This window comes from Carassius auratus, unplaced genomic scaffold, assembly GCF_003368295.1.
Source record: "Carassius auratus strain Wakin unplaced genomic scaffold, ASM336829v1 scaf_tig00002576, whole genome shotgun sequence".
Lineage (NCBI taxonomy): Eukaryota > Metazoa > Chordata > Actinopteri > Cypriniformes > Cyprinidae > Carassius > Carassius auratus.
The window spans coordinates 681,834-709,349 of NW_020523459.1; the positions used below are offsets into that span (position 1 = coordinate 681,834).

The 27,516-nt window shown below is 38.2% G+C and overlaps 1 protein-coding gene and 2 pseudogenes across 4 annotated transcripts; 1 reads left to right on the top strand and 2 right to left on the bottom strand.

Moving 5' to 3' along the window:
* Positions 1-2,539: 2,539 nt before the first annotated feature.
* Positions 2,540-9,238, bottom strand: LOC113069870 (acyl-coenzyme A thioesterase 11-like; annotated as a pseudogene).
* A 3,283-nt stretch (positions 9,239-12,521) lies between these two features.
* ssbp3b (single stranded DNA binding protein 3b) lies at positions 12,522-22,872 on the top strand. Of its 4 annotated transcripts, none has more exons than XM_026242960.1 (17): positions 12,523-12,718; positions 13,387-13,459; positions 13,583-13,644; positions 14,104-14,188; positions 16,496-16,585; positions 17,816-17,887; positions 18,087-18,146; positions 18,256-18,316; positions 18,415-18,538; positions 19,090-19,138; positions 19,253-19,288; positions 19,404-19,458; positions 19,659-19,723; positions 19,892-19,964; positions 20,053-20,081; positions 20,783-20,881; positions 21,267-22,872. In XM_026242960.1, the coding sequence occupies exons 1-17, from the start codon at positions 12,663-12,665 to the stop codon at positions 21,294-21,296; spliced, it is 1,119 nt and encodes a 372-aa protein (XP_026098745.1). In that variant the 5' UTR covers positions 12,523-12,662; the 3' UTR covers positions 21,297-22,872. The 4 variants fall into 4 exon arrangements, with proteins under 4 accessions (XP_026098747.1, XP_026098745.1, XP_026098744.1 ...); XM_026242959.1 differs by having other exon boundaries at positions 12,524-12,718; positions 21,264-22,872; XM_026242962.1 differs by lacking the exon at positions 17,816-17,887 and having other exon boundaries at positions 12,522-12,718.
* Positions 22,873-24,900: 2,028 nt separating this feature from the next.
* LOC113069871 (type I iodothyronine deiodinase-like) lies at positions 24,901-27,330 on the bottom strand (annotated as a pseudogene).
* Between the last annotated feature and the right edge of the window lie 186 nt (positions 27,331-27,516).

A 27,516-nucleotide genomic window follows, 5' to 3' on the forward strand; every position in this document is an offset into this window, starting at 1 on the left:
GAATCGCCGGTAGAAGTTGGCGAAACCCAGGAATCGCTGCAGAGCCTTCCGGGAGTCAGGAACCGGCCACTGGGCAACAGCTTCAATCTTAGCGGGATCTGGCTTGATCCCCTCCGTAGAAATAATGTGGCCAAGGAACGTAACAGACTCAGCGTGGAATTCGCACTTCTCCGCCTTGACAAACAACTGATTCTCTAACAACCGCTGGAGAACCCGTCTGACATGCTGGGTGTGTAATTGGAGAGAAGAGGAGAAAATCAAGATATCATCCAAATACACGAAGACAAATTGATTGATCATGTCACCCAACACGCTATTGACGAGTCCCTGGAAAACGGCTGGAGCATTGGTAAGACCAAACGGAAGAACCAAGTACTCGTAGTGTCCCGAAGGGGTGTTAAATGCCGTCTTCCACTCATCCCCCTCCCGAATGCGCACCAAGTGGTAGGCGTTGCGCAGGTCTAACTTGGTGAAGACCCGAGCTCCCTGTAATAATTCAAAAGCAGAAGACATTAAAGGTAGGGGGTACCTGTTCTTAATAGTAATGTCATTCAAACCTCTGTAATCAATACAGGGGCGCAGGGAGCCGTCCTTCTTCTGAACAAAGAAAAAACCTGCACCAGCGGGAGAGGAGGAATGGCGGATGAGCCCAGCTTGGAGTGACTCACGTATATACTTGTCCATGGCCTCTCTCTCAGGACCCGAAAGGGAGTATAACCGACCCTTAGGCGGAGAAGCGCCCGGGAGAAGATCAATGGCACAGTCGTAGGGGCGATGCGGGGGTAGCGAGGTGGCCCGGGCCTTACTGAAGACCGCCCGAAGATCATGGTACTCCGCGGGGACACCGGACAGGTCAGAGGGATCCTCCTGAGGAACACAAGACACAGAGACAGGAGGAAAAACAGCACCCAAACATGACACGTGACAAGACTGACTCCAGGCTAAAACGGCATTGTTGACCCAGTCAATGTGTGGGTTGTGTTTATGTAACCACGGATGCCCCAGGATTAAAGGAGCCTTAGGGGAATCAATAATAAACAGTTCAATCAGCTCGCTATGGCTATCAGCAATATGAAGGCTTATCTTGGGGGTGATGTGAGTGATGGTGGTGAGGGGACGGCCAGCTAAAGACCATGCTGATACGGGACTAACCAGAGGAATAAGAGGTACTTTCCAACGTTGAGCAGAAGCAGCATCGAGGAAGTTCCCCTCAGCCCCTGAATCCACAAGGGCGAGCCCAGTGTGAGACCGACTCTGGAAAGAGAGTTGGAACGGCAGCTGAGTCCGTGCTGCGGGAGAGCTTGAATTAAGAACCGTGCCCACCAGGACTCTCCGCCTCACTGGTGGACCCTGGCTTTTAACGGACAGTGAAGGGCGAAGTGTCCTCCCCTGCCGCAGTATAGACACGCCCCCGATGACAGACGCTCCTGCTTCTGTTGTGGTGTAAGCCGTAAACGACCCAACTGCATGGGCTCCTCCTCCGAGGGCTGTCGGCCGGCAGAACTGGCTGAACTGGCTGAAGAGGACTCTAGGTGGCGCCACGGGGCGGGCGCTTGCCGTTGTTTGCGGCGGCGGCTGAGACGGCCCTCAATACGGAGCGCGAGATTAATGAGATTATCCAATTCCCGCGGGAGCTCTATGGCCGCGAGTTCATCAGAAATTTGAAAATCCAACCCCTCAAGAAAACGAGCGCGCAGCGCGCTCTCATTCCAGCCACACGCCGCCGCTAAAGTCTGGAACTGGATGGCGTAATCCGTGACAGAGCTCCTCCCCTGAGTCAAACGCGACAACTGGGCCGCCGCCTCGTCTCCCTGAGCTGAGCGATCAAATAACTTTGCCATCTCTCGACTAAAATCAGTGAAGGTAGCACAACAGGGAGCCCGCGATCTCCATACGGCAATTCCCCATTCGCGGGCACGGCCCGAAAGAAGTGTAAGGACGTACGCTACCTTGGCTTCCTCATTTGCGTAACGCCGGGGCTGCAGAGAAAACACCAGCGAGCACTGGGAGAGAAACGCTTGACAGGCGTTAGGATCGCCATCATAGACCGGCGGATTGTTGGCATGAGGTTCGGACTCGTGGGCCATACCGGTGTGAAGAACGGACCCCCGGTTTGTTGCCTCTCGTTGAAGGTCGTCCACCCGTGTGAGGAGCTCGGAGACTCGGGCACTGAGAGCGTCCACATCCTGCGCGGTGGTGTTGAGCTGGGTGGCATGCTGTCCTAACAAAACTCCCTGCTGCACGAGAGCCGAGCGGAGTGGATCAGATCCCGCTGAATCCATGATCTGGTCAGACTGTTCTGTCAGGAGAAAATGGGCAGGATTCAGATGCGGGTTTACGCAAGGCTTTATTTAAAGCAGAGGAGGCAGATCAGATGAGTCACGTTCACAGGATTACTCGTAGTGACTGGGAGAATCGTCGAAGCAGATGAATCAAACCGATGAGTAACGTTCCACAGTTATTTGTACGACCACTGAGACCGGAGGGATGACACTGAAGCTTCCAAGAGCTCTGCGCTGGGGAACAGGGGGCAGAGAAAACAGCTAAACACACTGGAGCCTGAGGACAAGACACGACAAAGGTGAGTGCCAAGAATAACTAGAAGATCGGAGCTATTGGTACGAGTAACAACAGTCTGACAATAGACAGAGAAACACGGGGACTGATAAGGGGATACAATTAGAGGAACATAGAAAACAGGTGGTGAGTAATTAGGGTTCACAACACTGAAACAAGGAGGGCGGGGAAAACTCGAACAGGTAGACGCGGTGAGCTGACAAGAGACCCAAACACACACACAAAAAAGGCAGGTGATTAGCCCCGAGACCCGACACTTTCTGCTCAGATTGTTCAGCTCCCTGATGGTTCATGTTGGAGTCATCTGAAAGAACAGAAAATACTATACACGACAACAACACATCAAACTGGAACACTATTAAAGGCCTTTCTGGCTGTTTAAACCTGACTGCTTTAACTCTCTATGACACCCCGCTCAGTTTAAAGAAGAGCTACAGACACTGTATGGTCAACAAACATATGGTCACTGAAGACTTTGGACAACTTTGTTATCTCTGATGAGAAAATCATACAACACTTGTCTCTTCCCTTTCGATTCAAAGCCATTAATCAACACTTTTGTGAACCCATCTAAGTTGGTTAGTGTTCATAACTTATTCTGATCTACTTTGTTTGTTGTGTTTACTATCATGTCTAAGTGCACAAAAACCCTTTATTTTGATGTTCATCTTCAGCATTCATAAGACTGAGATGAAAGTGACATATAAAATAATCTCTAAAATAAACAGGATTCAGGCCTTTTATTCCCCTACACTTATTATACAGTGCTGGATTCGAGGCCATTTTAGTAGAAGAAATCTTCTGTAAATATGCTGCATTTTTTTATATCTTGATATTTGCTATGCAACTTTTTTTTATTCTTATTTTGTTCACTATAAAGTACAAAAAAATTATGAATATATTATTTGGGAATTTTGTTCAGTGGATTGAGAAACTGGTTTTCAGAGGAATTTTACATTGTCAGGCTTTGCAGTAAAAAGAAACAGATAGCATCTGGGAAACCATTCATTTCCGTGCCTTTGAGGACAGAAAATGACGACCAGGTACAATCCCAGTCTCAGAAAACCATGAAAGAGGACACAGATGACCACCCTGAACAAGTCTGTACTATATTTGACTGATGTGAAAGTGAAAGTGAAGTGATGTGTGCACACACAGCAGTGAACACACACAATATTTAACTATTACTACACAATATTCAGTTAATGTTATAATCAACATTATTATGTCAACGAAACTCATCTAAAAAGTTTAGTTAAATTAATTTGATTATTTAATTTTGTTAATTCCAACACTGCATATATACACCCCTCACTGCAGTCTGAAATCTGAAGCCCATTTTCAAATTTTTGACCAAGGTACAAAAGAAGTTGTATCTATAGTTAGCTCTCTAAGAGACTGATTTGACTCACTGAATGCTTCTGTTTTGCGTGTCTAGATATCATTGTGACTGTTGGTCCCTGTAATGAAGAAACTGAAGAAGGAACCTTTCATGTTTTAGGAATAAAAGCTTTGGTCCACCAGAGTGAGCCACTGAGTGACATGTTGTGGTCTTGTAAAGTGAGGCCCTCAGCCATTTTCACACTCGCAGTCACCTGTTATTACTTCAGGGCAGTGTCTGATTGGTTGTTGCCATGACTAAATCAGCCTCACTTCCTTCAAAGTCATTGAAAGAGCCCACCAAGCATTTGAGAAAGCCAGAGACATTGCATCTCAACAGTCTTAGTATAACAGGAGGATGTTTAAATGCCAAGGCAAATTTAGCTTGACAATAAATAGAGATTAACTACACTAAATTTCTGCATGTAACAGTATTTATTTCAAAAAGTCCTGTTCTGCGAATCAGCAGTGTGAAATTCAATGCATTTTTCTGGCCTGACATGAAAATGTAGACTTTAACATTCGTCACTAACTAGACTGAAAATCTATGCAAACATGATTGCGTATGTCCCAGGAAGTACCACATATCGACCTTGCCACCTGTTTGAAGTTTATTCATTTTATTTTGTACTTTGAGTCACTGAGAACGACAACAGTGCAATATGCTAGCTTAGACTTCTGGAAGTGGCATCAGTAGAGTGGCATCTTAAGTATTATCTTTATTAAATTATAACATTAATATTAATCAAGGCTACATAAAACAGTTCTCTATATATTTATATATTACATAAAAAGACTAAAGTAAATAAAAAGACTGCCCTGATAACAATACTAATGCCTTTTTCTAAATTCAAAAAAGTATAAAACTGTCACTGGGGCAATAGACCTTCAAAATTGACTAATATGTACACTTTATGTACTAATATGTACCGGTACTTCTGAAGTACTGGTATTTACATTTAAGGTACTAATATGTACCATTTAGAGGTAAATATGGTAGAAAGCTGTACCTTTTAGCTTTTGTATCTCCAGCTAGCAGTGACAGGTTTGTGCCTTTATTTTCTGAGATGGAAGAGTTTTACGTACCTAAAATTAAAATCTTTTATACTAAACTCAAATGTGAATATCTGTTTCAACCCTATATATCTTGACCCTAATAATTTTTTTTAGAAACAAAATTAATTTCTGAAGAACATAGAATGGTGAATTCAGCTTTCTCATACGGAGGTGGGCAGGGAAGCCAGGCTGTCTTTATTCTCCTTCAGGAAAGTGCTACATGAGCCGAAGGTGCATTAAATACTGGAGGAAAGCCCAGCGATGTCAGTGGAGATTTAGGGTAGCATGCCAGGAGTGGCCTGGTTGTAGTAAGAAATCTGAGAGAAATGCATACATAAGCATGTAGGCCAACACACTTAACCTTCAGTACTTTAACACCTGACAGCACAAGGAACCACTCGAAGCAGTTTCTAAACATGAGTTATAATGTACCACACATTATTTCAGTTAAAGAGATTGCAAGGTTTAAAGCTATGTTAATTCTTGAACTTTGACTCATTTGTTCATTCAGAATAAATGTCCATTAGGCTCTCTGTGTATTTATTACCTTAGTGAAAGAGTTTTCCTCCTCCCAGATACTGAACCCAGCACACAGCACCTCTCCTCTGTTGTAGTCTACAGTGGGAGGGTTCGCAGGGTCACAGAACGCAGGGCAATCAAATAAGGGTCTCAAGAAGTGACAAAGATGTAATAACTTGTTATTTTGCCCTTTGGAAAGACACAATATAGAGATTCTGTAAGAGTTTAAGGTTTACCCAGAATCACAAGGGCGCCTCCTGGAGGCCAGGAGGACAAAGTCCTGGACTTTGCCTCATTTAGTCACAGAGGGGGTGACACATGGTAGATGGCGTAGTCTTCATCTGAGTCAGTTATCACTTCACACTCTCTGCATTAAGGCATATTTATTACGGTCAAGTATAATATCAATGTGCTCTACGTTAAATCAAGTCATTTGAAACATGGCTGATAACTTTGATCTGACAGCCATTGTAGCAAACTAAATTAAATTAAATTTATTCAGTTCAATTTCATTTGTATAACATTTTTACGATACAAATTGTTGCAAAGGAACTTTACAGAAAATTGATGTTTCTATAATATTTAGAAGTAGCATATCAGTGGTGACTCAGTTTATGTACAAACAACCTGTAAGATATAAATTAAAAAGATACTTCATTTCAGTTAAATTTACATTTATCGATTTTAATTAAATTACTTTAATTTAAAAATAAGTCTGTAAATAGTAATTGGACTTTTAAAATGCTTTCTTAAAAAAGTCCCATATGTTCACCAAGGTTGCATTTATTTGATAAATTCAGTACAGTTTTCTTTTTAATTGTGATTGTCATGGTAAAACTGCATTTCCAGCAGCCATGCTCAAGAAACATAAGAAACTTTTTCAGTTATTATCAGTGTTGAAAAAAGTTGTATATACTTTTTCATATTTTTGTGGAAATTCTAAAACATTTTTTTTTATTATTCTTTGATCAATAGAAATTTCACAAGAACAGCATTTATTTGAAATAGAAAAAAAATGATTGAAAAAATGACTGTTAAACATCTGTCACTCATAAAATTCAAGAGTTACTTTTTTATTATTTAAAATGCATGTGACATACTGGTAGTGGCTTCCTTTGCTTCCATGCCTTCCTTTGTCTTAGCTCAGACAGTAACAGAAACACCAGCTCGGCTGCCACGGCCACATGAGTCTCCACCTTACAGCACAACATCTGGTTCTCCTCAAGTATGTATAAACTCACCTGGGCACAATGTTTCAGCTCATAAATTTCTCTCAAGCTTCTGCATTTCTGACTCAAGTCACCCATGTAATCTCAAAAGAACAAAATGGAAACTTTAAAATTAAGTTAGCCAAGCTTATCCACCTTATTTTTCTCTAAGGTTTAGACCCAGTTGTTACGGGCAGCCAACATCTTCAGTGCCGAAACATTATTGTAACTGAGGAACATCTGCCAAGACATGGAATATTCACATGATCCAACAAGGCATGTTGCTGAGCAAATTCATGAGATTTATAGCTACTGGAACAGGTTAATACACCTGGTTACTGGGGTCCCAGGGAACCGAGAGAGGAACTTCACTTTGTTTGCAGGATGTTATGTACTTCCTGTACATTTACATTTATTCAAAAGCAACTTACAATTGTTATATATGTCAGAGGTTGCACGCCTCTGGGGCAACTAGGGGTTAAGTGTCTTGCTCAGGGACACATTGGTGTCTCACAGTGGATTCGAACCCGGGTCTCTTACACCAAAGGCATGTGTTAATTATTGTGTGATCTAGTGTCCCATGCTGCTCTGCTATGCAGGAATTTTTATAGTTGTAAAGTTAACTTTGAATATGACATACAACCAGAGCTTATAATTAGGCATATGATTATAAGAATATTACATAACCTGTTATAATAGACAAAATCTTCAGAATCCTACCTGTCAAGTTGGATTTTCTTTTCTGGCTATGGCTTCCTGAAAGTGTCTTTTTCTATCCTAAAGAAGATAGATTTTTCATTTAAATAATAAGATACAGTTTTAAAAGCTCAAGCACTTCAGTTCCAGCATTCATTTTGTTTCACCCTCTGGAACTCTTCTAACCATCTCCATCAACAAGTTAAACTCTTCCACCATGTGAGGGACCGCAGGAAGTTTACAGCGCTCACCCCAGGCTCAGGCCGTATCCTTGGCGACGTGCATGGCTTCCTGTCATTGTTCAAGACCTCAAAGGTCATGAAGGCGGTGGTGATGTGTCGCAGGGGCTCTCCACACACTCCCACCTCCATGCTGGAATAGCACACATAAAATAACAGTTGTTCAAGTTGTTCAAAGATAAGGTAGGCTTCCTTGATTCATGGTTGTAAGTGATACGGAGCCATAGCTTTTACTGGTAATCATATAGGTATATACTAGATTGTAGTTTTTAAATCCTTAGTCTACATAGTGGAACTAATCCATAGCTTTTATAATACAATAAAATACATATAATAAATAGATTTTATAATGTAAATATATATAACTGTAAAAAAAATGTAGGTGAGGTATCTTATGCTCATTTATCTATTTGAATATTTTTTTTTTGCAAAGCTGAATTTTCAGCCATTACTCCAGTCTTTAGTGTCATATGATCCTTCAGAAATCATTCTAATATGCTGAATTGGTGCTAAAGAAACAGTTGTTATTATCAAAGCTTATAATTTTTGTGGAGAATATGATACATTTTTTGACCCCAAATTTTGAATGGTAAATCTATATACAGCCATAGCTGTCCCAGTGGTCCTCAAATTTTTCATGATATACTGTAGATGTACCTTTTCTTGAATGCATTGTTTAAGATTGCCTTCAACACCAGCCTTTCTCCAATGTGGGACGGCCCGTGAAGTGGAACATGTCTATGCTCTGCAGAGTTGGGTGAGCATTACACAAACGACTAGTAGAAAAAGCATATAGAGTATAATGCACCGAAACTTCAATGATTTTCTTGCATATTTATTTAAATATCTTTTTTTTATCATAAGATTTGACTGTAATAGAACAGTGACTGCACACCTGGCAGTGATGGTGGCTACGTTCTCCAAACAGGCCATGATTTGTCCACCAAATGTGCTGACCTGGTGATTGGCATGAGGCGGGAGCACCACCTCAACACTTTCTACCCGAGTCCGCTCCGCAGGCGCCACATCCTGGTAATCCAGACTCTGACTCACTGACAAACTGATAGAGCACCACTTATCAGAGCTACTGCATATTTTCTAGTCTATTTATTCTACACACTTCAAACCACGTGAGCCTTTGTGAACGGTGATGGTTTGCTGCATACATACATATATACTCTTAAATGAGTGTTGGTGGCATGTTTATGAAGAGACACCAAACAAACCGAAAGACACCTTTAATCAGAACTCAGCTTCTGATTCATGACTCGTTTCATGTGGCAAGTGTTCCTGAGACCTCTCTTCAAAGTCTTGCAAGTAAACAAGCACACCTGGAGAAAGTGAGTGAGCAGTGTTTCGGCTCACCTATCTGAGAGGAGCAGCTGCTGAGAAGATCGTTAATTATCTCTGCATGGATCAGTCTGTACTCCATCTGCTCCGCCTGCATGCGTGGAATCACCTGCTTCAGCTGTATCTGTGCTAACCCAAACAGACACTGTGCTGATGAATGTTTGATCTATTTCACAGAAAACTTGTGCCTAAAATTTTTAGTTTGAAGTGATATTTCTTGCCTTTCATGCTTTGATTCGTCGGGCCACAAAGGTGGCAAAACCTTGACAGACCTTCCACTGTCTGTTGCTGAAGAGATCTTCACAGCTCTCACCAAAATCCCAACCTGAGACAAAGAGTTACATCATCAGTCATATTTCATTTAGAAGAAGTTTTATCCAAAGCAGCTTACAAATGAGAAAGATTGCAAGCAATTTATCATAAGGGACACCAATATTTGCAGTACACGATGCCAAGTTTCCAGTATACCTTTATGCACAGAAAATATGTTTCCTTGAATATTAACAGTCAATAAATTAAATTATTTAATGTATATTGAAAATATACAAAATAATACATTATTTTTAATGTATTAAAATATATTGAATATTTGCTGCTTTTCATATATTGAAAAATATGTAAAAAAAAAAAAAATTTAATTTTGCAATGTATATAATTTGAAAGTCAATAATAAACATGAAAAATATAAGTACTAGTTTTCCATATATGTAATTATTCCATATATGTATTATTGAAAAGATTGCATTATATTTTCTATTATATACCCATATATTTTTGTTTCGTAGGGGTAAAGTAGATTAGCTCACAAGCTAGAGCAGACATAAAATTTAGAAATGTGATATTTTTTTGGTTGTGGATTTAGCCACATTCTCTGCTGAAATGCTTTTGCCTCTTTTCAGTTAAATACTATTAACAATCATTCCAACTATTTAACTTTCTCACCAGCCCGTCACTCTGTTTATTCACAGTAAGAGGATGGAAATCACAGCCCAAACTGCACAGACTGCTCCATCTGTGATGTCTAATGACACTTAGTACAAGCATATGGTATGGAGGTGTTTCCATGAATACTGAAGGTGACAGCAACGATTCAGAGTGAAATTAAATCACCTTGAAAGATTATTATATAGTGTTAACTAAACTTGAAATATTTTTACTAGATCATTGGCATGGATAATTTGAGAATAAATAAATAAATAAATGTTTGTTTCATTCAAAATAGACCAGACAGGCAGGCGGTGGAGTCAGTCCACTTGAGGAGCTGCCCAGCACTAGTTCTCCACAGTAGTTTGCATGGCAGGGAAGGACTATCTGGCTCATCTTTACTTCAGTTGGGTTCCTGTACATCTCTCCATTCTCCAGAATAAACATGCAGGGCTCTTCCAGCGACACATGATCCCGGCTCATTCGCCATGACTAGGGCTCTGTTGGAGCAACATACCTACTTTTTAAAATGTTTATTTGTGTGCATATTTGGTGAAGATTAGGATTGGAGTCTTGAAATATATCAGAAGGTGGTAATCAAAAAGTCAGGAAATGTAGCTTTTAGGTCACAACCTCTTTTATAAAGTGGCCTTGTATACGAATGTGCATATCAGGACATGTAACCGCTGTCATCTTCAAGAGACTCATGGTGAGGTCATGGCACATGAAGTCATGATCTTATTGCTTTTTAAGCCTTACATGTTATCATATGTGATTCCAATTGAATGTTATAAAGTGACAAAACATGGCCTGTCCATTTTGCTTGTTTTCAAAAGGGATTAATCCACCAATTCAGTTAAAAAACATCCAGTTTTCAAAAATAAGTCTACTTGAAAGTGCAATGCTTGCAACAGATTTATAATCTAAGAAAATCCATTTTGGAATAATTGTGCTGCACAGCCTATGAGAAGAGATAAAATTCATGTAAATCAAAAAAAATTATGAGAGATCATTTAAAACATCAAGAATAATTACTGGATGGATCACCCAAGCTGTGTGTTTTGCAATGTTTATTTTCTAGGTGCCAGATTATATACAAGACAATGCCTTTTTTTGTCTGTAAAAACGACGTGCCATTGCGATCAAAACGCTTAATTAATTTCAGTTTGTAAATGAAATTAGCCTGTGCTCAGTCAAACAATTTGCCTATTAATTGACAAGTAACTACAAAAAGTAATACATTTACAGTTCACATTCCATTAGTTTCCAGGTTGAATTTACAAGCATAAAAAGCTTAACCAGTCATATCAAATAATCAGTGTGTTGTTGAACTCCTGTTAATTTCCACTTCAAAACCCTGCCATGTGTCAGACCTGTCCCGAGGAGTTGAAGTAATGTAACTTGTTGTTGACTGACATCATTCTACTTCATATAATTTTCATTGTAATAAATTGCAGTGCAGGTTTTATAAGAAGTTATAAGACTACGTAAAGTTGTTAAAAGTTAGTTATTGGTTATGCATCTTAATATATATTTTCTAATAAAGGAAAGAAGACAGTACAACGATATTTTACAAGAACATAACGTTTATGATTTTTTGCTGATTTTTATGTAAAACCGATGATGAGGTGTTTCTAAAGTTTGCACAGCAGGTTATTCTGTAACATTCCAAGAGTCACGTGCGTCAGAACTGAAATACTGCTTGGGCAGGCAAGAAAGTAATAAGCAAACTTACATGAATAGATGTGCGAAGAAAGAAACAACGTCTGCGTGATGTATCTTTGCAAGATATATGAAAATAAATAAACAAACAGACAATTCATATTCCCAGTCAAACAAAAGTGTCCACATTGCGCTCGACTGTTTCCATAAGCCCAATGAATTTCCAGTGCCGCCCAGAAAGTTTTTTTTTAAGGTAGGCTGATTCCATTACACAAGGTCAACTCTGCGCTAATGGAATTAGTGTGGAAAAAATAATAATAATTAAGTAACAAAAAATAATCTGCTTAGGGTTTTAGTTAATTTAAGAATTTGCTTAAGAAACCCTTAACAACCCATAGCAAAAACATGTTTTCTTACCCTATGTAATTACTTTAAAAGCATTTCTAAATCTAAATTCATTCCATTTCTAAATTTATTGCAAAGAGTGCGATACTCTCGCTGATGAAAAGTGCATTGTTTACAAATAACTTTAGAGGTAAATATAAACGCAAATAAATAAGAAACTATGCCTAATAGTATGTTTTAGTTACAATTATTATTATTATTATTATTTGTAATTAATAAAGACTATTTAAATCATTTCCAAACCATAATAATATATAAGAGTTGCAATTTATTAAGTTTTTGTATTATAGCACGGAACCCATAAAGGGAACACAGTAAACAAATACAGGGCTAATTAATGTGGAGCGCTTAATGCAACCCATCTTTAAAGAATCACAGGAAATTGGAGGAAGGAACTATTTTGTCACCGGGCATACGTCACTACAATGCACACGCAAGAGAAATGGCGCCCTGTCATTGGTCAATTGGCCTTGTCAATCAAACAAAACAACCCACCCCCCCCTCCTCACGCCCCAGTGGTCAAGGTTGGTTGAGAAGGCGTCAGTGTGTTTAGTTTGTGCAGTCGAACCTGGAGCAGTGACAGATGAATTGTCGAAAATAGAGGAAAAGCGAACGCGGGCAACTCTCCCGTGCACAAAATAAAAACATGTTTCCTAAAGGCAAAAGCTCCGTCGTGCCATCGGATGGTCAAGCTCGGGAAAAGTAAGGTCTTTTGAACATCGCCCGTCGTGCGTGTGTTATTGTGTTGGAGGTAGCCTATTGTTAGGGCAGTATAGGCACGGCTGCATATGGAGCGTATGCTGCTGCTATAGGCTTCATTAGAGCGCCGAATCGAAAGTCCCCGTCCGTGCGCCATTCTGGGGTCCCCCTACGGCACAGAGCTTTCGCCTCCGTATATTATGATGTGATCAAGAATAAAAACCATGCCTTTTTAAATCACCCAAATTCAATGTAGCCATTTGAAATAGTTTCTGTATGCGGGACGGGCGCTTCAGTGTTCCTTGTTTCATTTCGCCTCAGACGCCAGGCTTGGAGGGGAGTGGGTGCCGTCTTTTGTTTAGTTTTTATGCATTTTGCATGTTCTTGAGATGCAGCCTTGCTCAATGCGGGATTTATAAATAATAAAAATTAATGAATTAATTAATTATGTAAATTATTGATAATTATAATAATTTTGTGTTTAATATAATGATTGTTTTCTTTGGATAATGCATTCATTTGAACTATAAATACTGTTTAAGGATAAATCAGAGAGGAGTGTGACACAATATTGATTTCTTGAATTTGTCCTCCCCAATCATATTATGCCCTTTATGTAATTAGTTGTTGCTTTATTAACTTAATATTGTATTCTCTCTGTCTTATTGCAGGTTAGCTTTGTATGTGTATGAGTATTTGTTACACATTGGTGCTCAGAAGTCAGCACAGACTTTCCTGTCAGAAGTAAGAATCCGAATACTTTCACAATTTTTTGACCGTTGCAAACATTAAAACTGAAAAGGTATTTCCTATGCACCTATAGACTGTATTTTTAAAAAGATTTGATCATTTTCTGTTTTATTTTAGATCCGATGGGAAAAGAACATCACACTGGGAGACCCTCCGGGGTTCCTACATTCCTGGTGGTGGTGAGTATTTTGAGTTTATTTACTGGTAGTCTTTTTATAATATTAAAAGGAGTAGTTGATGAATAAATGAAAATTCTGTCAATATTTACTCAGCTTCATGTCACTGCAAACCTGTATGACTGTTTACTCTTTTACATGCAGTTAATGGGGACTAAAGCTTTCATGCTTCAAAAAGTATGCAAAAGTATTATAAAATTTGTGCACTGTTTTCTTTTGATTATTTGAACCCATATGTTGCAAGAAACGGACTGAAACCACAGACAGCTCTCACATTGTATATGGTTCATTGTTGTTGCCACGAAAACTTCCCAACAAAATCTCCTTTTATTCATTCCACTGAAGCAAAAGTCGTAGTGGTTTGAAATGATGTGAGGATGAGTAAATGATGCTATCATTTTTGCAAGAACCATTACTTTAGGCTGCATTGGGCTTATTTGACCACTTTTTTCTTTACCCCAGTGTCTTTTGGGACCTCTACTGTGCAGCTCCTGAGAGGAGAGACACGTGCGAACATTCAAGCGAGGCCAAGGCTTTCCACGACTATGTGAGTACAGAAAAGCTCAGACTGTTTCCATAATCTATGTCGAATGCATTCATGTGCCTGAGAATCCTGCAGACTCTAGAAGAGCCTCTGTGTTTTATAATAAGGAAATGTGAAGGATGTAGTAATCACCCCTACAATAGCAATGATGTCAGCAGGGTTTTCCGTGGAATCTTCACCGCTTCTAGTCAAAGATGGTATGAGTCTCGGATGATCGGCTTTGTCATGTACGTGATGTCTGGCTGATTGGAAATCAAGGTCTACGTGACCAAAGATTGAAGTCGGGACAGCTCTTATTATTGATCTTTGTGTGGCACTTTTTAAAACTGAATCGCAAATGTAGCATCTCTAAATCTCAGTTTTATGAGTTTTCCTAACAACTTAAATGGGAATGAATGTGCGACTCTTAGGCCAGAATCTCCAGCTTTAGCCTCCTACCAATAATATATGGCTGTCTAGCCGCAAGATTTAGTAAGGGGCCACAGGTCGGAGGTCATATGCAGCAAGTCTAAAAATCAAACCCTTGCTCCTCTGTCTAGACATCCTAATCTGAAAGGATGCTGCTGGACGGGGAGAGATGTAACATTATCCTTCATTCGAATATTAGCTGCATGTTCAGCGTAGCTGGATCTTCAGGAGTGTTACAGGGCATTATGTTTTGACGTCACTGTGCGATCGCCGCAGTCTCCTGCCTTTTGTGCCCAGCTGTGTTCGGGACCGTGGCGTCAGGTCTGTGCTCTTTTATTCTCCAGAGGGTGGGGGAGGAGGCTGCGCCCTCTTTAAACAGTGGCCATGTTGTCTTCATGCTGTGTCAGGGGAAACACTCCCCCTCGGGCTGCGGTGGGGATGGAGAGTGATTGATGGCTGTCATGGAGTCTGTCGGTAGACAGATTGAAAGGGAGGGAAGAGACCGATGGAACGAGGAGCATGGAAGCGAACTTGGAGCGTGCAGGATGGAGGAGCTGTGCGGAGAAGGACTGTTTAGTTATTTCATTTTAGTGATATAATGTTGTTAGATTGCTGATGGAGGGCTGTCATGAGGGTAGCACAACCAGAACGTTTTCCCTGCAGGCTTAACTCATCCTCAAAAGATTTTCCTTGGGTATATTAACTATTTGAGCTAATCCTAAGGCGACATAAAATGATATTCCCACCCATTTCACTTCTGATAAAATATGATTTTCGGAGTGAAACAAGACATTCAGCAAAAATTGATTTTAAACATTGAGAGTTGATTGGATCATGAAAAGTAGGCGTTCGGTTTCAGAATGTCCTTTCATTTTGTTGGATTGCCAACCTTTGAAACAGGAAATGGCAGCCTTGGTGACATCAGCCAAAACAGAAAAGTCATTTTGGAAATGGAGCAAGTGATTTTTACTTCAAACGTTAGTTTTCTTTAGAATAACATGCACTACAATTATATACTATTATAGTATTTATTAATGTTTTGAATTGGGTTTTACTTTAATATTTTCAGTTTTTATTTTACTTTTAGCAAAAGTTTTAGTATTTTTTTTGTGTGTTTGACTTTTTTAGTTTTTTAAAATATATATTTCTATTTAGACACTTAAACTTCTATTTATACATTTATATTTTTTTTTTCTTGTAATAAATATATTTAATTTATAAATGAAGACTATTTAATTATTTTTCTTTCTTTTTTTTTTAGTTAAGTATAACATCACTGAATGTGAATATGTCCAGAAAATATCTATTATTAAGAATGTGATTTTTTTTTGTGTGTGTTGATTTAAAAAAATAAAAAGTCGTCTTGGCCCTTGGAACTTGAGTAGTCTGAATGAAAAGCGTAGCTGTTCCATTGTTGTGGATCAGTCTCAGTCCGACTCCCATTCCCATTGGCTGGTTCTGATCTGTGTTGCTTCATCAGGGTCAGCTGCTCTTCTTTCTTTTTTACCTCTTTCCTGTGGTATTTCACAGTGCTCTCTGAAAAGCCTTGCTCTGTTAACTCAGGCTGAAGTGTGACAGGCAGCAGACCACACTGTGTTTTTTTTCCACTGCCATTATATGCATGATCAAATCCCAGTTGTACTCTGAAACCTATTTTTTTTCCTCTTGGTTTTGTAGACCTTAAAATTGGATTTTACACCAGTCAGTTGTGGCTATGCTGTTGGCTTTATTGCTTGCTGTTAGAGCACATATTTATAAGTGCTAGAATGCATTTAGCTGCATTTTGTACTTACAGAATAAATCTGTTTTCCTAGGGGGGGAAAAATCAGTGCTTAAGAAATACAAGTGTTTTTCCCCCATCTAATGTGTGTGTTTTTTTTTTTTAATGATCTGTGCCCACAGAGTGCCGCAGCAGCCCCCAGTCCTGTTCTTGGGAACATGCCACCAGGAGATGGCATGCCTGGTGGACCCATGCCCCCTGGATTCTTCCAGGTTAGATCATCACCCCCTTTCTAAACCTCAGCTCTTGTGAGATATTTTTAAGATGTCACTGATCCAAACACTGGATAGACTACCAATCACATTGAATACATGTTTCTCATGATTTAAAAAAGCTGTTTATTTTTTTAATTTTTATACTAAGTGTTATAAATATTTATTATTATTATTGTTGTTGTTGTTATTATAACAATTATTATTAAATGTATGTGTATATATAGTTTTTAAATGTTTTTTAAATATTGTTTTTGTGTTTTTGCTTTTAAGTTTGTGTATATTAAGTTTATGCATGCTTTATCCCTAAAAAAAAATAAAAAAAAATAATATATATATATATATATATATATACATACAAAAAAATAGCTATTATTAAAAAATATTACTATTTAGAGATAATTACATATTTTATATAACATTCTATTTATAGATTTTCTTTTATTTACATCTATTTAAATTTATTGAAATGCATTTATTATACTTGTAATATACCGTTATATTTTTTGACAGTATTATACATTTATTATTATTATTATTATTATTATTATTATTGGCTAGTTTAGTATATATAGTTTTACATTTTAATATTTTAAATGTATAGAAATAAATATTTAATACAACATGATTATATTGGGAAAACATACTTTATACTGTCAGACAGTACAGTTGCATTCTCACGTAGAGAAGATGCAGCCTTTTGTCTGAGAAATAGTAAAGACACTTACTTATTTCTAAGTGATTTTGTATATATATAAAAAATTGTATCATGAAACCATTATCATAAAATATTGCATCGTAAGTTGAGTGAATCGTTACAATACCTAGTTTTTTTTTTCTAACCTTAATTAAAAACAGGAAATGATTGGACCGCTTTCACTACTCCGTGTCGGCTCCAGTGTTGGCTTTCTCTATATAAATTCTGTTGCTCCTTTGAATTCTTCATAAATGTTAAATAGTGCTCTTGCCGATCCTTTTTGTTCACCTGTTGATTCATTTGTTTGATTAATTTACCCATAATGCTTTGCTCTTTCAGTGTGAGTTTAGCTGTTCACCACCAGTCACTTCTGATTCTCAGTGTGTTCTGTGCTGGTGTTCTCTTTCCAGCTCTTTAAATAGCCTAACGTCTCTCTCTTTTTTCTTTTTCTTGTCTCTCCATTGCTCTCTTTATCACTTGCTACCTTTCCCTCACTGCTGCTCTCCGCTCGTGTGGTGTCTTCACTTTCTTAGGGCCCTCCCGGCTCCCAGGCCTCCCCTCACGCTCCTCCTCCCCCTAACAGCATGATGGGACCCCACGGTCAGGTAGTGGCTCCTGTCTATTCACGGACTCTTTCATTTGACTGATTCTGCCCTCTGTGTTTTGTTTCTCATGCTGTCTTTCTGTTAGCCTGCTCTGCTTAGCTGTGGTTCCCCCGTGTTCTTGCAGGCTTCTTTGCAACTTCATTAGATTCAGACATAATGTGAGTGTTACAGATTTCTGACAGGTTGATTTGTGTTGCAGCCTTTCATGTCACCTCGCTTTGGTGGGGGACCACGACCCCCCATCAGAATGGGAAATCAGGTGAGTTCATCACCGTGGTCTTGATGTCAGCCTTCATAGCTTTAATTAAAATGTCCAATGAAATAATAATAATAATAATAATAAAATAAATAATTTGACACTTTTCCAGCCCCCCGGTGGTGTTCCAGCCGCCCAGCCAATGCTACCAAACATGGATCCTAGACTACAGGGTGAGCTGAGTTATTAGTGTATATATATCAAGTTTTCAAACAAATAGAAAGCTGCACACAGCCTAAACTGATTTGACTTTTCCTTTCCCCATTTCAAGGACCGATGCAGCGGATGAATGTTCCTAGAGGAATGGGTCCCATGGGCCCCGGCCCCCAGGGTTTTGGAGGAGGGATGAGACCACCACACAACTCAATGGGTCCTGGCATGCCTGGAGTGAACATGTAAGACCTTTTGTGGCAATACAGATTACCATTCAAATGTTTGGGGTCAGTAATATTTCAATAACATTCATATTTTTGATCAGCAAGGACACTCTAAATTGATCAGAAGTGCCAGTAAAGACATTTATAATGTTACAGAAGTTTTTTTTTTTCAATAAATGCTGTTCTTTTGAACTTTTTATTCAGTAAAGAATCCTAAAAAATTTATCAAAATAATAAACAGCATGACTGTTTTGTTGTATTGATGATAGTAATAAAAAATGTATCTTGAGCACCAAATTAGCAAATGATCATGAGACACTGAAGACTGGAGTAATGATGCTTTAAAGCACCTTTTCTGTTGTAATATTTTAAATTGTAATAATATTTTATAATATTATTGTTTTTACTGTATTATTGTCCAATAATTGCAGCCCTTGTGAGCATTAGAGACTTCTTTCAAAAAAGAAAAAAAAAATCTTACCAACTCCAAATTTTGGAACGGTAGTTAATGATGTAAATGACGGATTACATGGAAACTAAATTCTCTTACACATTATTTTGTTTTATAGGGGCCCTGGAAATGGCAGACCACCATGGCCAAATCCAAATGCCAACAATGTGAGTCTAACTGAATTGTTCTAACTAATTTTAAGTATTTTATAACCATAATTACATTCATTACTATAATGAAATGCTACATGCCCAAACATATTTCCGTTTGTTTTGGTTTAGATGCCATATTCATCACCATCTCCTGGTGCCTATGGGGTAAAAAAAAAAAGAAAAGAAAAAAGTTCCTAATCTACTGTACATTTTATTACAATAATAATTTATAAAGACTTTGGAGTATGACTTTAAAGCTGTAATCCATTGGTTTCTCCAGGGTCCACAAGGAGGGGGGCCTCCAGGAACACCTGGAATTGTTCCTAGTCCAGCAGGTCTGTTTACCACAGTCACTTTGGAAAACACTCTGTAATTCAGCTGAGAGTCTTTCAGAACCTTCTCTATTGGATTTGGTTTAACTCTGATTTCCATAGATGTCAGAATTACCCCACGCTTTGCCTAAAGCAGAATATTGATTGTTAAACTGATCATGCAGAGATTTCCATCCCATTAATGAAACCTCTCTCACCCTCAGACTCCAACAACTCCAGTGAAAACCTGTACACCATGATCAACTCAGGAGGTGGAGGCCGCAACAGTGTAAGAGACAGGCCTGCTGACTCATGTCTCAGAGGCACACCATTCAGAAAGTGCTTAGTGTATTACATTAGTGCAGCAGAAGTGGCCTTGGCTGTGTTTGTTACCCTTTTTCATCATTACTGTCTGATGTCAGAACATTTTTTTTTTAATTCTGCTGATTTTGTCCAGTTTCCCATAGGTCCAGGTTCTGAGGGACCCTTAGGGGCCATGGCAGGAATGGACCCCATGCATATGAACGGAGGTAATGCTAATGTATTTATATTTGAAATTTAACACAATAAAAACTTCTATTTATTTGAAAACATTTTTTTAATCTTCTGCCTTTATAGGTTCAGGAGACCTGGATGGACTTCCAAAAGTGATTATAATCTTTCTAATAGTATTTCAAGACCACCACCATTATATTTGGTTGTGGTCACAATTAGATGTATTTCAAGAATATTTAATACAGTGCTGCAGGAATGGGTCCAAAAACATGGAAATGAGTAAGCATTTTTGCACTTCCGGTTCCATCATCCTGAAGTCAGTGGGTTTTTGGTTAAATGCCTGAAATGAGATCTGTGGATAACACAAACACAGGATATTTTCATGTTTGATTCAATTAACACATCAGCAATACCACACTTATTATTATTTTTATTTTAAAGCAGTTGCTTATGAGTGGCTAAATGGTACTACAGAGATTTTAGAGCTTATGGTATTTACTTTGAAGTCATGCTGTGGTATAGTTTGTTTACAGCCTAACTTTAGCTTTTTACTATTGCCAATTGTATTTAGGCTTCAAAGTTGTGTTCATATGTAAAGGTTATCATAATAAAGATTAAAAAAAAGAATCAGAGAGAGAATCATGAATATAAACACAGAGCTTATTTTCTGTAATAATCCAAAAGCTATTGAAATTATTTTTTTTGGGGGGGGGGGGGGGGGGGGGGGGCTAGGGTGACGCTAACATACAGGTTGCCAATAAATAAATACATCATCTCTGCAGCACTCTTATCCACTACTTATTTCACATCCTATATGAAAACTTGCCAACTAATTTTCAAATCTCATCATCAGAATTCTCCTAACAACATGAGTGGCATGAGCAATCCTCCCGGGACTCCTAGAGATGAAGATGTAGGAGGCAGCTACCTTCACTCCTTCCAGAATGAGAATGTAAGATTCATCAACTTTTACATCCATTTATGTTATATATTACAACAGGGTTTCCCAAACGGGTTTGTGAGCGAACAATTAAATCATGAAAGGTAAACTTTATTTTTTTTTAATTATTCAATCAAAATAAAAAAATGCCTACTAAAATGTATCCACTTAAAATCTCAGTTTTAAGCAAAAAAATTTTTCAAAGAGATGTTTTGAAACTGCTAGCGAGCTATGTAGCTTAACAATGTGCCATTACCATGCACGGCTCTCTTTTTGTCCTACTGTAAAAATGGTGTGATGGCACAATGCAACACAACCATTCAATTGGAGTAAAGTGTGTTTGTGCTTTTCCTGTCAAGTGTATTAACTTGTTTGTTTCTTTCTGTCTTTACAGCAGTATTCTCCTTCCATGACCATGAGCGTCTGATGCCAGTCTGTTTGCTCCATTCTGGAAACTCACAGTTGGCCATCGATGACATAGACAGAGTACATGTACAGGAAATGGAATTGGGTGGGACTGTCCTGCGTCCTCACAAGTGGTCTCATGCAATATCAGAACGATTTTTGTTGTTACTTTCTATTTTTGTTTTGTTTTTAATGGCTAGCAAACCTTTTCTCCTCTCTCAGATCGGAAGATCTACGTGTGACTCAGTGCTCCTGGATTTTTAGTTTTCTTGCTCCCCTCAGAGGCCATCTCTCATCAAGAAGAAAAGTATGATTACTGCTGACTTAATCGCTGGATGTGTGTACATTTTGTGCCGAAGAGGAATAATCGCAGTTCGCTCTTTCTCGAAATCCAACATCCATGTCAAACTTCAGCATGGTTTACACGTACGAAACTTGCTCCGACTTTTTGACACTGAACTCTCATACGTGGCCTTGAATTCTGTGAATATTTTATTGCCTTTCAATGACCTGTTTTTATTTTTCTCCAGTGAAATGCGTCAAGCGGTGAGAGAATTCTGTCTTTTCTGAACGGGGAAAGACTCGCAGTTGTATTTTACTTGTACACCGTCATTTTTGTCTTCAAGCATTATAAGCAGCTGCTTTTAAGGAATAACTGCATTGACGGGTTCCGTCATGAAGATGACTTTGTTTGTTTTCTGCACTGATTTCATGTTCTCTTATTTTACTGAAATTTAACTGCTGTCTCAATCTTTGGTGAAAGACTGAATGATTCGCTGATCCTCTCAGATGCTGACCCTGACAAACATACTACCTATGAGACCTTCTCAGAGCTCCTCAGGCGACTGACTGGATTACACGTCTGGATGGGTCTCCCTGCAAAAAGTTCAGCCATTGTTGGGTTTCATTGACATGATGAATTTGTGATGGTTAAAGACTCCCATGTCATGTTTTTCTTTATATATATATATATATATATATATATATATATATAAAATTCCCTCCCACGTGACTTGTTTTAGCTCTGAAATGGTTTGATGTTGGTTCAAAGGTATCATCCTGTAAGGATGTTGCTTTTGTAAGCCAGACTCTAGTGTGTTTGAATTTGTTGTATTTGGTTTCATTTGAGCGACATCAAAGTCATTCTACAGTTAGAATGGTAACTTATTGTATTTATACAGACATTTGGTCATTGTTTTACATTTTAGTAGCTGTTTTGCACTGCTCTTGTTAGCTTGTGCATCATACTTTTAACTGTGGGCTGAATAGGCTTTTTTTCTATGTTGACTACTAAATTATTTGGCTCCTTTGAGGATTTTCGTCTTGTTTTTCAGTCATTCATACCAATTCAAACAGGAAAGCAGCGTTTCAGCCTACCTTTGGTTTCCAGTGAATCGCTTTTTAAGAGAAAAGGGAAAGCTCAATGTGAAATGATTTTAACTTTGGAAAAATGATGTAAAGCTGTTGATGTTCCCCAACTTCTTTTAGGGTAGCATCTCTCCAGAGGGCCAAGATCCAGCCATTTGAATTCCATGTAAATCATTCTCTTTAAATCAGTGAACCAGTTTCGATGTAAGATAAAGTTGTTCCCAAATTGTCCCAAGCCTCTGTCTGTTTTTACTCATGGTACAATTCATGTAAAGTTTTTGATTTATTTTAATTTTTTTACAGTTTCTTGCACAGACCGATCGTTTTGTGTCTTTACACATCAATGTATAATCACGAGCCGCAGAGTTTAAATTGGTTTTGTCTGTGCATGTTTTTTCTATGTCATAGATTGTTACCATTTGCCATGCATTGTTTGACTGAGAGCCTGCAACGGCTGAAGCTAAAAATCATAATTTGTGTTCTACTGAAGAAACAAAGTCACCTACATCTCGGATGCCCTGGAGGTAAGCAGAAAAAAAATCAAATTTTCATTTTTGGGTGAACTATCCCTTTAAGAGTCTTTTTCTTTCTCAGAAACTCTCAAGTGGTATTAGGGACTGTTCCCACAGAAAATGTTTTCCATTGTTTTTCAAAGTAAATGCACTAGACTAGATGTTTTCAACTGTTTTGACTCTAAGGCCCTCTAATGACCCCAAAAATATTTGAAGCCCCCACCCCATCTAGGCTAATGGGTTTCCTCTGGTTTGCTGTTTTTTTTTTCTGCTATCTTTTATTTACAGAAAGATTAACTATTAGCTATAGTCTAACTACAACTAATTCTGTCCACTTGTGATACGGTAATTTCCTGGACACTTGGTAAGTTTTAAGTTGACTACTCTTTTGGCTGCTTGATCTTGTGACAGAACTGTCATCATAATTATGATGGAAATCAAAGGTCATGATAACAAAATGATGTAAATAAATCATTCACTGCATATAACTGTGACACTACAGGTGCTGGTCATATAATTAGAATTTGCTTGGACACAGAGCTCTGAACAGCCAGCCTCTTTTGCCATAACCTTTTGTGTCTTGCCCTCCTTGTGCAAGGTGTCAATGGTCGTCTTTTGGACAACTGTCAAGTCAGCAGTTTTCCCCATGATTGTGTAGCCTACAGAACTAGACTGAGAGACCATTTAAAGGCTTTGCAGGTGTTTTGAGTTAATTAGCTGATGAGAGTGTGGCACCAGGTGTCTTCAATATTGAACCTTTTCACAATATTCTAATTTTCTGAGATACTGAATTTGGGATTTTCCATAGCTGTCAGTTATAAACATCAAAATTAAAAGAAATAAACATTTGAAATATATCAGTCTGTGTGTAATGAATATAATATACAAGTTTTACTTTTTGAATAGAATTAGTGAAATAAATCAACTTGTTGATTATATTCTGATTGTATGACCAGCACCTGTAAGGCATTTTAAGGCCTATTAAATGCTTCACATTCATATTTAGCTGCTTAAGTAATCCAGTTGTACCCTTTAAGAAACCCTTAAGAAAAATGTTTAAGAGCTAGCAGCTCTTTCAAATGAATGAAAGCAGAGTCTGGTGTCAAGACTATGTCTTTGAATCAATCTATAGAGTCTGCAACTCTGTGAGGAACCCACTGCCAAATACAACATGAGTCCAAAGTACAAATGCAGTCATAAGGTTAAGGTTCTTGAGGCTAAGGAACAGAAACTGAGTTGTTTATCATTCATGAATATCTTAAATTCAGACTTCAATTAAATTCTAAGTAAATTAAAGGTAAAACAGGTAGAAGTCCAAGAACCAGCACATCTTTTGCTTTTACATTTGATTTGATCTCCCATCTTCTCATTTGACCTCTCCATCTGTTACTAGTTTAACAAATTCTTTCTTAAATAATGTGCAAGGGTTATGAAAAAAACATGCATTTGTAATGTATTATGTAAGTGTATTCCATAGTAGATGACATCAGATTCTGTACTTGCGTCTAGATTAGCATTGTCCAAATGAGAACCAGGTTTATTGTTACTAAAAATGACAAAAAAATTACATTGTTATCATTTCTTTGTTATACAAACTGTGCAGCTTAACAGAGGTTATTGGAAGTATCTGTCAGGTCAAGCATGGTCAAAAGAGCAGTTCAAGATATGCTTTTCACTGAAGGACAAGCACACACCATTAATATGAAGTAAAGCTGCCATGACTTATATAATGACACACACTGAATAAGATATGATAAATATTATTGTTTATTTGAATAGTTGTTGAAAACTCTGTATATTTAGTGAAATCTGTGCTCAACAAATGACAGAATTATCAGTTTACAGTTCACATAGTTTTACCCTAGTAACATCATTTACAGTCACAAGTTCAGAAAGAAATCTTAAAAGCACAGATGCCCTTCACAATCTCTGCTGATGGATATTTATACGGTCTTTGAATACAACACTGGTACTGTATGATCATTATGCATTTACATTGAAGTAAAAAATATATATGAAATGTTTATTAAAAAAAATGTACATATATATTCCATTAAAAAATGTATGCTAAAGATACTGTCACCTACTTATTTTACATCCCCTTGTGTTTAAAACATCGAGGTACAGAGACCAGCTGGTTTCATCTGTATCTGTCACAAGCAAACACAAGGACTCATAAAATTTGTTCAGGCTCTAGAATTTCAGAAAAGTGCAAATATATAAATGCAACCATGAATAGAACACATATATATATTTTTCTCTCTATTTAATTTTCTCCAGAACTTTTCGAACCTCTTCAGGGTTGTACCCCCAAGGTCCGATGCCACCCTGTTAGGAAGAATAAAAATGTGTGTGAAAATCCTTCCATACTGTTGACTTCCTGATGAATATATTTAGACTATTCAAGAAAATGTCAATCAAAACTCCAACAAAAGTAAAAGAACAGATCCAAGTGTCTATAAAACTCTTTGCCTCATGCTGTTCAACTCGTTCCAAACCTTTCACCTCTATAAACATGTGAAATTGCTTACTGCAAGAGGAAGAGTGTGTGTAAAAGCCTCTGGCCAAGGTTAAAATGCTCCAAAGCTTTCATTAGCAACTCTCTACTGCTCTCACGAGAGCTGTTATGAAACTTTGGAAGTATTTCCTGAACAGTGTTCACTGTGCAGTTTGTCTACATTGCAAAATGCTCACCTGATAGAAAACTTTCCCAGTCTGAATGACATAGAGGCGCTCAGGCAGGGCTCCGTATTTGCTGGCAGTGATGTTGGTCATCTCATCCACTACCACAGGGCAGAGGGGATCTTCTTTGACCAGGGTCCGAGCTGCAGCCAGTCTCTCCTCCAAAGTTTTGTGGACTCTGATGTCGACGTTGTTTGCAAAGCCCCAAGCATCTAAAACAACCCATATTGAAAGCACAGATAACATCAACCCATATTGAAAGCACAGATGCCCTTAATTTCTAATTAACTGAAATATAATTGTCATTACCAGTCGCATGCGCCTCTGCAAGGTAAACCACGAGGAAATCTGCCACATCACTGAAGTCCTTGACAAGTTGTTTGAACTCATCAAGCTTGTAGAGAAATGGAGGTCATGTGCAGCTTCCGAAACTCAGAACCAGTGGACGGTTCCCTGTGAAGAAGACTGCATCAATAACCGAGTTGGATGTAAAGTATTATTAAGTAATAAAATATAATTTAAGTAAGAGATTACTCTTAATTTTCCTGTAATCTAATTACAGTTACTTTTAATGTAATATAAAGACAGATTTTAAATGCAACCTCGCTTTAAATACTTTGGTCAGTTCAAGAATAATGTATACAGTTTTATACTATTTATGTGAAGGAATTGAAAGAGCAGGTTCATGTCTATCAGTGAATTGTTTAACTGGTTAAAGTTGATATTGGATTTAAAAAGTAATTATTAATGCAATACTTGATCAGAAAAAAAATTTATCTAATAGTATAAACAAACACACAAAATAAATATTATTGGAAAAGACTATTAGGACCCCTATTCACTCGAATTATTCCAATTATTAATATTATACCTTATTATTATATAACCTTGAGATTGGTACAACTGGTTTAATTGTTCCAGTAATAACAACAAAACGACTACTACTACTTATTTAAAGACCGAATACCTTTAAGAAAACGATGAATGCTCGACTTCTGTCCGTCCAGGGTGAATACAGCTGTGTCTGGAGCCGCGTGGCCCTCAAACGCTTCCAGGCCCAGCGAGCACCAATTCACGGAGAGCACGGTTTTAATGAACGCCAGAGAAAAGAAACTCGGACCCCAGTCTTCGTATTTGAATTTGGGATTTTGGGTCATCGTAAACTTTTCTCCCATTTTAAGATGGATTTTCTTCATCAGTCCCGGGGAAACGAATGACAATAGTTTCAAAAGAGTCATCTGCGCGAGCGCAAATAATATCATGGCAACAGCTGATAGATAAACAAAAAGTTTTCTCAGTGCATATCCCACTGCGGTCCCCATCGCGAGAAGAATTTATTAGTTCACACGTGGTGGTGCGAACTGTAACGTTAACTTACATGAACGATAACGAGATCAAACTTTGCCTGTGTTGTAGCAAAGCTAACAGCCCTCCAAACCTCGACAACATTACATGACGCCAAAAATCCAGGATCAAATCTAACTAGTGCAAAGGTTTTGCTCATTATTATTAATTAGGTCATGTTGGTGTTGCTTGGTAACCTTCCTGTAACTTAATATTCATGATTAATATTCATAAGCTTTCACCATAGAAGGATTTGTTGATTCGCCAGGCGACTAGCGAAAACAGCTGGCTCTACTGGAACGTCACGTAACTTAATTAATATTCATGAGCACACAT

Excerpts from the sequence above, each read along its gene's own strand:
- ssbp3b (XM_026242959.1), top strand. The coding sequence starts at position 12,663 with ATGTTTCCTAAAGGCAAAAGCTCCGTCGTGCCATCGGATGGTCAAGCT. Across the intron at positions 18,317-18,414 it reads CATGGATCCTAGACTACAGG|GACCGATGCAGCGGATGAAT; the intron begins GTGAGCTGAGTT and ends CCCCATTTCAAG. Across the intron at positions 18,539-19,089 it reads GGCATGCCTGGAGTGAACAT|GGGCCCTGGAAATGGCAGAC; the intron begins GTAAGACCTTTT and ends TTTGTTTTATAG.